We start from the raw sequence: 12909 nt of genomic DNA on the forward strand, positions 1-12909 counted from the left end.
TCATAGCTGCGTGCTGTACGTTGCATAATTTCTGTGAAGCTAAGGGTGAAAGGTTTGCTCAGGAGTGGAGTGCTGAGGCAGTCCGCTTGGCTCCTGATTTTGAGCAGCCAGATACCAGGGTTGTCAGAGGAGCCCAGAGGGGAGCTATTCGAATCAGGGAGGCTTTGAGGCAGCACTTTGACAGTGACCAACAGTAACATATATTCTGTCTGAGCTGCTTCAATATTACATTACATGTAGTTTTCCTAGGGGGCAATGGTGACATTTGTGGCCTTATATTCCTGTAATAAAGTGATTAAAATGCCTGTGCATGTATTGGGGTTGCCTGCAATCTTACCTTGTGGAAAAAAATTAAAGATGATTTACCATTATAAAAGTTTGCTTTTATTGCACAAGAAATAGCACACAAACACAGAGATGCTTGGCGGGAAAGGAGGAACCAGGAAAGGGCAGACTTTCATAGCTGTGTGTAGGTCCAGCTATCATTGTGAAAGTTGTCCGAGGGGGTAAAGTGAAGGGGAAACCAAGAAGTCCCGGAAAGTGGAAAGGAATGTGTGGGTGGAGTTGGGGGGGGGGGCTGGAAAAGAGTTCTGAATGTGCTGCAGTGGAGGTCGAGCACTGATCTGCTCAGTCTGCAGCATTATTAAGGACTTCAGCATCTGTGTTTGCTCCTCCATTACTTTAAGCATCCGCTGAGTAGCATCCTTAACAAATGCATGATTCTCTTTTCTGTCCTGCCGTTCTGCTTCCCAGCTCTCCTTTCTATCCCTTTTTTCTGCATTGGAGCACTGCAGGACCTCCCGGAACATATCTTATTTGCTGCATCTTGGGTGCTTTCTTATCTGGTGGAGATGCTCAGCCGGGGTGCGTGGGATGTTCCTGAAGGCTACATCTGGTGAAAAACAGGGGACAATGCACAGAAGCGGGATTTTTAAATTCACACACTGCACTGAAACATTTCTGTTAAATACACCTTTTGCAACATTTCCATCGCTTTCTCACCGACTGTAGCAAGGAACACATCTCTGCGAACACCCAAAACATGGTGAGTGTTGGCAGGGTGGGGGTGGGATGCTCTACATGGGGAAAAGAGCACACACTCTTTGCAAGGATTGTGGTGCAGCACTCTAGGGAACAAATTCTAAAATTCTCCCACACTTTTCCACAGGTGGGAGTAATTCTAGCAGACATCTCATTGCTAAGGGTAAGCAGGGAAATGAGGGTACATCTACTCCATGCTTGTGGCTTCCGCCCTGCTCCCTATGCTGCTCGCCTATGTGACGCTTTGGTCCCTACACAAGTGATTGCCAAATGGGGTGGGAAAGTTTCCTACAATGGGGAAAGGAACAAAGCTGCTCTGCCATGGAACCTTCAGCAGAGGATTACCGAGTACCTCCAGGAAACTTTCCTGGAGATCTCGCTGGAGGATTCCCGTGAGATCTCGGCATGCATCAACACCCTGTTCTGCCGTACCAATTTGCTACACAGGGAAATATCCAGCTCACAGAAACCCAGCCAACCTCCCACATTTCTATACACCAAACCCACCTCCGCACTGCACAAGCCACAGCCACTTACCAGGAGTCTCATCTCCTGCTTCTTGCTCGCTGGAGAGCAACTGCTGAGACTTGCTAGACACCTCTGGAGTGGAGAACAGTTTCTGGCTGCCTGCCCCACCAGGCGACCCTGCCAGGAGCTGCACATCCTCATCTAACTCCACCTCTTCATCAATAACTTTGTGCCCTCCGGAGTATCCATGGGGCTCTTGGCGATGGAGACGGAGTCGCCACCAAGGATAGCATCCAGCTCCTTATAGAACTGTCTTTAAAAACTTATAAAACTGGCTTAAAAAAATTATAAAACTTAGGTGAAGCACCTGAGCCACAGTTTGCCTCCCTTGCCTTATGGTACGCCTGCTTCAGCTCCTTTATCTTTGCTCTGCACTGCAGAGTGTCCTGATCACAGCCCTTTTCACACAAGCCTCGAGAAATGTGCCCGTAGGTATCCCAATTCCTACAGCTCAAGTGCAGCTGGGACTGCACAGCCGCCTCTCCCCATATACTGAACAGATCCAATAGCTCTGCAGTGGTCCAAGAGGGAGAGCGTTTGCTGCAATAACTCACCATGGTCACCTGGGAAGATGCAATGAGACCTCTCCACGGCAAGCAAACAGGAAATGGAATTTCAAAAATTTCCAGGGCTTCTAAGTGGTAGGGGTGGATGGTTGTTTACCCGGCTGCCAGGCAGTGGATTCAAATTGCTGACCAGAGTGGTCAGGATGGGTATTGTCGGACACCTCCTGAAGGCCAAATAAAGTGATGAAAGGAAGCATGGTGTCTACACTTGCACTTTGTCAACCAAAATATAGATGAAAAAGATGTAAATCTCTCATGAGGGTCAGGGCTGGCTCCAGGGTTTTGGCTGCCCCAAGCAGCCAAAACAAACAAAAAAAAAGCTGCAATCGCGATCTGCGGTGGCAAGTCCTTCGCTCCCAGGGGGAGTGAGGGACCGTCCGCCGAATTGCCACCGAATACCTGGACGTGCCGCCCCTCTCCAGAGTGGCCACCCCAAGCACCTGCTTGAGAAGCTGGTGCCTGGAGCCGGCCCTGATGAGGGTGGATGTATTTTGTTGCCAAAACTGGGCATTTTCCCCGACAAAAGACACCTTGCAGTGTGTACGTACTCACTGTTTGGGTCAACAAATGGCAATTTTGGTGACAAAACTTGGTAGTGTAGACAAGGCCTAGGTTAAAACTAGTGCAGGTACTCTACACAAGCTGTAAAGTACACCATCAGTTGCAGTGCGAACACAGTCTGAGAGTTGCATGAAGTGTTAATGCAGGGGTCGGCAACGTTTGGCACGCGGCTCGCCAGGGTAAGCACCCTGGCGGGCCGGGCCAGTTTATTTACCTGCTGACGCGGCAGGTTCGGCCGATTGCGGCCCCCACTGGCCGCGGTTCGCCGTCCCGGGCAAATGGAGGTGTTGGGAAGCGGCGCGGGCGAGGGATGTGCTGGCAACGGCTTCCCGCTGCCCCCCTTGGCCCAGGACGGCGAACCGCGGCCAGTGGGGGCCACGATCGGCCGAACCTGCCGTGTCAGCAGGTAAATAAACTGGCCCGGCCCGCCAGGGTACTTACCCTGGCGAGCCGCATGCCAAACGTTGCCGACCCTTGTGTTAATGAGTCAGTAGCTAACAGTCTTTCCTCTGGATTAATGCTGTTCTATAGAACAGTCAAACAAGGCACTCCTGGAGTGAATAATATTATTATTTATATACTGCTAACAATGTGCAAGGTGCTTTATCGGCAGGTACGAAGACAAAGTCATCAAAGAACTTTCTATGGAGTTTTCAGTTTAAATTCTGTCTTTGGGAATGAGACAAAACTGAAGTTCTGACCAATGACCAGACTATACTAGCACTACTACGAGTGGAGCTGCAGCAATGGGATATGTTAAGATAAAAAGTCTTGTACAGATACAGCCTTAATCCCTCTGTGTCTCAATTTTTCCACCTATAAAATTGGGATAATAGTACACACCCACCTGTGAGGATTAAGTAATTAATGTTTGTAAAGTACTCTGAAGATGAAAAGGGTTAAATATTATCTACTGTTTTCTTCAAGCCAGTTTAGAAATAAAAAGAGATTATAAATCGTTAAGTTGTAAACATAGCTGGGAGGAGAGCACTGTGATTAGCACTACTTTGTTCGGTTAATTACTTTCCTTTTAAACAAATCTAGAGTTGTTTAATGCAAGGGGGAGTCCAAGGTTAACAGGATAAAAAACGTTTTTAAAAAAGCCAGATTGGATTACTTAGTTGCAACACCCCCTAATAGAACAAATCAATAAATTAGGGCTATGGCTCAGTTTTAGGCTCATAATGAAGATGCATCCAAAACAAGCACGCGTAGATGCAAAAGCCTGTATTCTAGCCAACAGCAGCCCGTGCCCAGGAATAATCACGGAAGCATGTTTCGGACCCACCTTTCAGGCCAGACACACACTCACATAAACATGTGCATCACATCTGTCCCCTAGGCCCTACCACAAAACGGCTGTTTCCAATTCTCCCTGCTGGGTCTTCTGACAAATACATATGCAAGAATTTGACTTGCGCCCCAATCCTGTAAACAGTTCTGCATGTGCTTAATTTTAACTCAAAGTGACTGCTCATGTGATTAAATTTAAGCATGTGTGCGAGTATTTGCAAAATTAGGGTCATAATTAATAGAGCATCATAAGCAGATATTTATTCACTAGCTGGGATGATGTCAAAACAACTTTACACTTTTAAAAAGCTGGACAAAATCAATAAGTTACAAAAAAATCACCTCACTGGCAAATTAGCATGGTATTTTATTACAGAAAATAGCACATGTATAAAACATTATAAATCACTGAATAAACATTTACTAATCAATTAATCCTCACAACATCCCAAGTAGGTAGATAAATATTGTTATCCTCATATTATAGTGAAGGCAGCCAAAGCAGAGGATAAATGATTTGCTAGAGTGGACAGTGAATCAGTGGCAGAACCAGGGTTAGAATTCTTGTGTCCCATCCCTCTGGTCACTACTCCAAACACTGTCATCTTTCCATATGTGAGATTATAGGCATTCTTAAGAAAAGTAGACAAGAGAGATAATGTAGAATACTGGCTTACTGAACCAAACTATAATTTTAAATACATCGTCTTTGGAGCCATACATTTCTTCTTCTAGATTTTACAAACAATCTGGTAAATTCCCTTTTCAAGAGTTTTACAGATATGGAAATACATTTGTTAAGCCAGTTACCTATAGAAAAACACTGTAAAAACCTAATTGGCAGAGGAGTAGTTCTCATGAGCCGAGGGAGTAGGATCATTCAGGGATTGGCTATGCACAGAAGTTGTACTGCTTTCAATACAGAGGTATAGTTATATCTGTACAACCCTTCAAGTGTGGACACAATTATACTTATTTCTGTACAGAAAGGCAATAAGGTATTCTAGTATAAGGCCTGGTCCACACTAACCCCCCACTTCGGACTAAGGTACGCAAATTCAGCTACGTTAATAACGTAGCTGAATTCGAAGTACCTTAGTCCGAACTTACCGCGGGTCCAGACGCGGCAGGGAGGCTCCCCCGTCGATGCCGCGTACTCCTCTCGCCGAGCTGGAGTATCGGCGTCGACGGCGAGCATTTCCGGGATCGATCCCAGAACATTGATTGCCTGCTGCCGGACCCGGAGGTAAGTGTAGACGTACCCTAAGGGTATGTCTACACTATGGGATTACTCCGAATTTACAGAATTCGATGCCCTTGGAGATTTTTTCAAATGTTTTGGCATTTTGTCTTTTGGAACGTAGTTCTACTAGCATGGAATCCTCTCCCCATATAGCGATCAGATCTAATACCTCCCGTACGGTCCATGCTCGTGCACTTTTTCGATTCTCGGACTGCATGGTTACCTGTGCTGATGAGCTTTGCGTGGTCACCTGTGCTCTTCACGCTGGGCAAACAGGAAATGAAATTCAAAAGTTCACAGGGCTTTTCTTGTCTACCTGGCCAGTGAATACGAGTTCAGATTGCTGTCCAGAGCGGTCACAATGGTGCACTGTGGGATAGCTCCCGGAGGTCAATAGTGTCGAATTGCGGCCACACTAACCCTAATTCGAAATGGCAATGTCGATTTCAGCCTCGTCGGGGAGGAGTACAAAAATCGATTTTAAGGGCCCTTTATGTCGAAGTAAATGGCTTTGTTGTGTGGATGGGTGCAGGGTTAATTCGATTTAACGCTGCTAAATTCGACCTAAACTCATAATGTAGACCAGGCCTTAGATACCTTTATACCCCATCCCCACCAGGAGTTGTATTGCTATAACTATTTTGGTAAAAAAATCACACACCTCTAACTGAAAAAATCAGTACAAAAACGACGTAAAGCAGCCTGGGCTTGCAGATTTTGTAGTTCTGATGCAGGAAAAGCCTTCCATGGCAGTTGGGAATGCATGATAGGAACTTTAACTTTTAGCTTTGATGGAAAACTGTTTGGATCTGATTTAGGCCATTGAGAAATGTGATTTATCATCTCAGCCCATTCCATAGCAAGTATTTCCCTTGCTATTTGCTTTAATATTATTATTATCAGCACAAAAACCAAATCATTGGGTAATGGGGTTAATTGGCAGGCTTTGCTTGGGACAAACCCAGTGCTGGCATATTATTATTTATATATTACCACAGGTGTGCCTGATACTTTACAGGTATAAAATAAAACAAAGTCCTTGCCCTAAAGAATTTTCTATCTAATATGCGGTATATAGATTTATATATCACGGACAGCATCAGGAATGTTAAGAAAGGAATGAAGTGCATTTACAGGACTATGTGTGGACCTTTAGCTAGTGCTAACATTTTTCACATTCATGAACATTAAATGTCACAGAAAATGTATTGGTTATCTGTACGATCACTGTACTATGTGTGCAAGAGGGAAGCAATCTGGTCACACAAGCTTAAATAGTGTTCTGACAAAGCTGCATTTATCTGAGAGAGAGAGAGAGAAAGAGGATGTTAAATTCCTTTTATTTTTTTTCTCTTTAAGAGTAATAAATAACGACATTGCATTTTTGGAAGGGAGAAGCTTCAGTAAGAAGGAGGTTGAATGGGTGATGTGTCAAATAAAAGCTGTTATTGATGCCAAACATGATGGTTTGCAAACTTCAGATCCTTTTATGAAAAGGAAGTGTAAGAACCTATGTTATGACCTTCCTATGTCTACCTTTCTCTTTTCTATACAACTCCCACTGATATTTTTTTCCACTTACTTGCTAATATTGAACAAAACGACCATTGATTTCAATGGGTGCATGATTAAACCAAATCTATCTAATCTACTGGGCCCTATTCTGATCTGACACTGTAAATGAAGAGTAACTTAATTGAAATATAAAAACAGTGATATAGCTAAAAACAGTGCCAGCCCTGGTCTACAATAGAACATTTTACCACGTCTGAACCACACTGTTGTCAACAACAACGAGGAGTCCAGTGGCACCTTAAAGACTAACAGATATATTTGGGCACAAGCTTTCGTGGATAAAAAACCCACTTCTTCAGATGCAATCACCAACATGGTACTAAATACAGGCCTACTTCTACACTACAAACATTTGATGTTATTGTAATGTCAGTTAAGAGTGTGATTACTTATGAGATTTCTATTCCAGCTAAAACCCTAGTGTAACTGCAGTTTTAGTAGCATAAAAGTGTTTTTGCTGGTATGGCTTATTTCACTTGGGGAATCAATATAAACTACACCAGTAAAAGCATGTTTTTTGGTATAAACTATGTACTGTAGTTAAAGACGGAAAGTTTGCCAGTACAGCTATACCAATATAGCTATATCAGCAAATCTTTTCTAATGAAGACCTGGCCTATAAGTGTGATCAGAATCAAGAGCTACATATGGTATTCATACAGTGCCAATCACCACAGTAACTAAGCATTGAGTGTCTGAGCCAAACCTTCCTCCTGCCCCTTCAATCTGAATTTTATCCCTCAATGCAACCTTTCAGCTGCTGGGTGTGTGGAATAACACACTATTTAAAAAGTAGTAACTCCTGGGATGAGAAAGCTACATTATGGGGGAATACTTGATGGTATTGGAGTTCTGACCTTAGTGGTAAATGTAGGTGAGAGGGAGCTAAAAAATAACAAAAAATTATCAACCATTTCTTTTGGCTGTAAATAGGTCGGTAGAAACTGAACATTCCTTTCCTTGGGGGCAGTGAATAGTTTGAGTAAGTCTGAATCACAGGTTTTATGGAATTTGTGACTAAAATAGCTCTGTAATCTTGTGCTCTGCCTGGCATGGAAGTCCTGCCCCTCTCCTTACCTTTATCTGAAATCAAACTGTTCCTCACATTCCTTTCTTACACAACACCAGTTCATTGTGATGTAAGCTAGCTAGTGATTAATACCTTTTTATGAGGTTGGTTCCAGTGACTTGAGATTATATCACCTTGGCTGTCTCAGAAAGCATGAGGCCACACCCCGCTGTGAGGAACTCCAACAACTCCAGGAATGCAAGAGAAGAAAAAAAGGTCCTTAAAAGAAACCTAATAAATATGTAGCAATAACATCACCTGCATGGTGGTTTCAAGTGCTGGGAGCTTCCTGGAGGCTTTTTCACATCAGAAGAAGGCCAATTCAACTGCTCTGCAAATCTTTGGGAAGCCTGTATTGTCCTCTGCACCTTCCCTGTGGTCTGGCAGAACTGAGCAACTTGCTTGTAGAAGATGGCAGGCATAGAAAAACAGGTTGAGCCACTGCCCTTCTCTAGTTTTTGGTAATAATAAAATGATAGAATTAGAGGTTTGATTCCACCCTTGCTCACACAGTGGTAATTTCAGTGACTTCTATTTACATCAATGTGAGAGAAGAAAAAGGCTCTAGGCATAGATAAGAACTAGCATGTCATGTAAGCATTCTCTTTTGCCAGTGTAAAGAAAACAGAGACCAGAGAAGGCATAAGACTTGAACTGGATGCCAACTGATTTGCTGGCAAATACTCACTGGAAACCTCTGTCTGTACTACTCAACATATGTGGCTGAGTTGAACCAGAGTGAAAGCTGCCGTTTCTTTGCCTTTGGTAAGGCTGGACTTATCTACCTGATCTACTACATGCAAAAGTGCACTGGTTTAACTAAAGGTGTGATTTGAAGTGATTTAGTTAAATTGGTGCAACTTTGTGTGTGGATGCTCTTTTATCGATTTAATCCTGATTTATATCTAAGTACAAATACAAACCAGGAGTAAACCAATATACAGTCAGCACACTTACAAAATTCATTCAATTTATAGAGATATTACTGGTTTTAATGGAATTCCCCCTTTTAAGTGTAGGTAATATTGCTAGATCTGGTAATATCTCTAAAACCAAATTAACTTTTTAAATGTGCCCAGTGTGTTGCATCAGTTTAAATATTTTTAAACTAATTTAAATCAAACTGGTGCAACTTCTTTGGGTATACAAAGTTTTACAATTTGCATGACCCTGAGATGTTTGAGAGATGGATCAGTCTGTGAGTTGGTTCCTTTTCTGGTCCTGCAGCTGACATGTGGCCCATATATTCCAAATACGTAGCTCTGTTCTATAATAATGACTATAAACTAATCTCATGCTTCAGGGCTTCAGCTGGTTGCTTGAAGGGAATGAGAAGGATTTTTTCCTCCCAATGTACAATTATAATCTGGGACAGGAAGGATACTGGTTCGGGTAGATCAGTGATCATCTGAGGTGGTATCAGGAATTGTGTTTTAGATGCCTGGCTGGTTTGTCCCGCTCACATGCTCAAGGTGTAGGTGATCCTCAGATTTGGGCTGGGTAGGAATTTACCCCCAGGTCAGATTGGCAGGGATTTTGGGAGTTTTCCACCTTCCGCTGCAGCATGGGGCATGGATCACTTCCTAGGATCATCTTGGCATGTCTCACCTAATCAATTCCCCGCACTGCATGGGCCTCTCAGGGCATTGGCAGCATCCTGTTCTCGACCTGTGGCACAAGACAGTCTATTTTTCTAAGGATTGAAATGGTTTAGTTTGACTGAAGTCATTGGGCCCAACACAGATATTTGAGTGAAATTTGATGGCTTCTGTTGTGCGGGATTTAATGGTGATGATTTAATAGTCCTTTTTGGACATAATGATTTAGATGATTTTATGGCCCTTTCTGGACATAAACTCCAGAAAACGATGTGCAGGGATCCCTAAAAATGAAGGGCCTCGCAAAGCTGATTATCTTTATTTGTAGTTGAAGCCAGTCCTGATCTTTGGTAGGATACTACAGCACCCTTATTTCCTCGAACACGGTCTCACAGCACCAAGAGGAGGTGTATTCTGTCCCCATCCACATATTCCCAGCCTCATGGGGGCACTTTGACTCCCCCATAATCCCTCTATAGGTGATGCACTGAGGCCCTCATAATCCCAGAATTGTGGGGGTGAGTCCTTCTTTAATCCCAGTACTGGGTAGTGTACTGTGCCCCCGCAATCCCAGCACCGGGGGCTTACTGTGCCTCTGCAATGCGGTGTGCTGTATCCCCCCACAATACCAGTTCTGAGAGTGGGTCTTTGCCTACAATAACCTCAGGCCAGTAGTAATAGGGTACTGACACCTCCCAACCCCCTGCCTCGCGTTCGCAGCCGCGCGTGCGCCTTCCACTTTGGAAAGTAGCCGAGCAGGTGCTCACGTTGGACGCACGCGCGCTGGCTGCAGGTGCGCCTACGCTTTCTTTCCTTCTCGCTCGCGGGGCGACAGGTACGCATGCGCGCTCGCTGCAGGTGCACCGAGACTCCCCCTCCCTTCTGTGAGTACTCGGCGCGCATGCGCTACCTGCCCCCCAGCCCTCTCCCGGGAGCGGCAGGTGCCAGGCGCAGCTCGGCGTTCTGTGGGGCGGCTCCTCCCCCCTCCTGGGTGTGTGTGTGTGAGGAGGAGGCGGCGGCAGGTTGTGGCTGGGAGGCTGGGCTCGGAACTGCCCGGGTTCTCCACCTCCCCCCACAGCGCGCCCGGGGACACAGACCGTCTGGCGGCATGAACCGGACCCACCGCAGCGCTGGGGGTAGCCGGGGCCTCGGCACCATGGAAGTGAAGAGCAAGGTGGGTAGCGGGCCCAGGGCGACGATCCGTGAGGGGCCGCAGGGGGCGGAGCGGCCCTTTGGAACGGGGGGAGGGGAGATGGGGGGCAGGGCGGGGACGTCGATCTGTGAGGGGCCGCCGGGGGCAGGGCGAGCCCAAGTGGATGGGGGAGCGGCGACGGGGGGGCGGGCGGCGATCTGTGAGCGGCCGCCGGGGGCAGGGGGAGCGGCCGGGGGGGGGTCGATCCATGAAGGGCCGCCGGGGGCAGGGGGAGCGGCCGGGGTGGGGGGGTCGATCCATGAAGGGCCGCAGTGGGAGCGGTGGAGGGGGGGGCGCGTCGATCTGTGACGGGGGGCAGCGGAGGGGGGGGGGGGGGGCGCGTCGATCCGTGAGGAGCCGCCGGGGGCAGGACGAGCCTCAGTGAAAGTTGGGGCCATCAGGAGGGAAGCGTTGAGGGAGGGGGGCATCTGGGCTCGGGGAATCCCTTGGGGGAGCTCACCCAAGGTCTGCCTGTCAGTTGTCGGCCCGGGGCCAGGGCTAGTTCTGCACTGGGTGGGCACTGGGTGGGGGGAGGGAGAGCTGCTGACTCACCTGCAGAAGGTGGCACCAAGAGGGAGATTCCCAGGGTGGGGAGGAAGTCCTGAGTGTTGGGGAGTGTGTCTGCAAGGAAGATCCAGGTTGCCTAAGGGTAGAGGGGTCTCTCTTGGGGTTTTCAGGGGATCTAGGACAGTTCTTTTTGCTTGGTACCTGTACCAGGGCCTTGGAGCAAGATGATTGGTGTATTGTAGGGGTTCTCAAACTGGGGGTTGGGACCCCTCAGGGGGTCACAAGGTTATTACATGGGGGGTCGTGAGCTGTCAGCCTCTACTCCAAACCCTGCTTTGCCTCCAGCATTTATAATGGGTTAAATATATATAAGAAAGTGTTTTTAATTTATAAGGTGGGGTCGCACTCGGCGGCTTGCTATGTGAAAGGGGTCAACAATGAAAAAGTTTGAGAGCCATTGGTGTATTGTGTCACAGCCTTGTGATATTAGTCAAACAGCTATCACCGTAGGATTGACACTAGTAAAAAAAATATTTAAAAAAATAAACTATACAGAAGATTTGAAGCGTCAGTTATTGGTCATTGGGTGTAACATACAGAGTATAGGGGGATGCTAGTATTTTGGGGTTGGGCAGCACACATAATATATACAGACTGCAATGTCCCCAATGGGGGGGGGTAAATGGTGGGTGGGATCAAGATACAGCCGACAAGTGGTGAGAGTCCATCACTCATACAGAAAGTACAGACAGTCATGGGTATAAGTAAGAGGGCTGGGAAATGGGGATGGGGTGACCCTCACGTGGTGGGGTTCAGTTAGGTTCGGTTGGTTCAGGGCTCAGGGGAAAAAGTCCAGCGGGGGGCTTTATAGGTCTCTTCCCCCTTGCGGGTGCACGAGGTCTCCCCGGCTCACTCCCGGTATTGGCGGTGGCCGGTGATGTGCTCTGTGTAGATGTCCCGTGACCAACGAATAGTGTCCGAGACCATTAGGCGTCTCGTGCCACGCGTAATGACGGCCTACCCCACAGGTCCTTAGCACGCGTGGTATTGTCCCTGTAGCCTAGGGTGACCAGATGTCCCGATTGTATAGGGACAGTCCCGATTTTTGGGTCTTTTTCTTATATAGGCTCCTATTATCCTCCACCCCGTTGCGATTTTTCACACTTGCTGTGTGGTCACCCTACTGTAGCCTGATGCCTCCTCTCAGCATGAGCCCCCTTGTCAGATCACTCTTCATCACTTTTTTCCCCTCTATTCCCAAAAGGGTTATAGATGATTATCCACTGCAAAATTTGATAGTCTTTAACAGAAGTTACAGCATAACTTTACTGATTGGGCAGGCACACTGCTTTCCCTAAAATTACTCCATTGAAGTGTAAAACAAGACTGAGAGGTTTCCCCCTGAAACTGAATACAGACTAACAGAATATATAGGAAAACAAATGCAGATTATATAGGGAAAATTACTAGGGAAAAAAGGTGTCAAGTATCAGAGGGGTAGCCATGTTAGTCTGGATCTGTAAAAAGCAACAGAGTGTCCTGTGGCACCTTTAAGACTAACAGATGTATTGGACACATCCGACGAAGTGGGCATTCACCCACAAAAGCTTATGCTCCAATACATCTGTTAGTCTTAAAGGTGCCACAGTACTCTCTGTTGCTTTTTAGGGGAAAAAGGTGCTCTTCAAAAAATCAGTTTAGCTAACATGATTTGAAATGCCTCTAATACTATGCTA

The 12909-nt window shown here is 46.4% G+C and overlaps 2 protein-coding genes across 6 annotated transcripts in view; one reads left to right on the forward strand and one right to left on the reverse strand.

The window, feature by feature from the left end:
* The window catches only part of LOC103306152 (uncharacterized), a 34586-nt gene continuing 21677 nt past the window's right edge, over positions 1-12909 (reverse strand). The window contains exons 1-4 of one of the 5 annotated variants that reach the window (XR_002888906.3): positions 10598-10720; positions 9485-9544; positions 8135-8327; positions 344-892 (exon numbers count right to left, since the gene is read on the reverse strand). The gene's annotated coding sequence lies outside the window, so the exon portion shown is untranslated. Of the gene's footprint in view, positions 893-2123; positions 2300-8134; positions 8328-9484; positions 9545-10597; positions 10728-12909 lie in introns of those variants that run through there. The other 4 variants (XR_010592279.1, XR_006176398.2, XR_006176396.2 and 1 more) reach the window with 4 other exon arrangements.
* The window catches only part of PARD6B (par-6 family cell polarity regulator beta), a 33958-nt gene continuing 31395 nt past the window's right edge, over positions 10347-12909 (forward strand). The window contains exon 1 of the mRNA XM_005286236.5: positions 10347-10648. Coding sequence (XP_005286293.2) covers positions 10376-10648 — 273 coding nt within the window. The 5' untranslated portion in view covers positions 10347-10375. The remainder of the gene's footprint in view (positions 10649-12909) is intronic.

The sequence above is a fragment of the Chrysemys picta genome, chromosome 13, assembly GCF_011386835.1.
Source record: "Chrysemys picta bellii isolate R12L10 chromosome 13, ASM1138683v2, whole genome shotgun sequence".
NCBI classification, from domain to species: domain Eukaryota; kingdom Metazoa; phylum Chordata; order Testudines; family Emydidae; genus Chrysemys; species Chrysemys picta.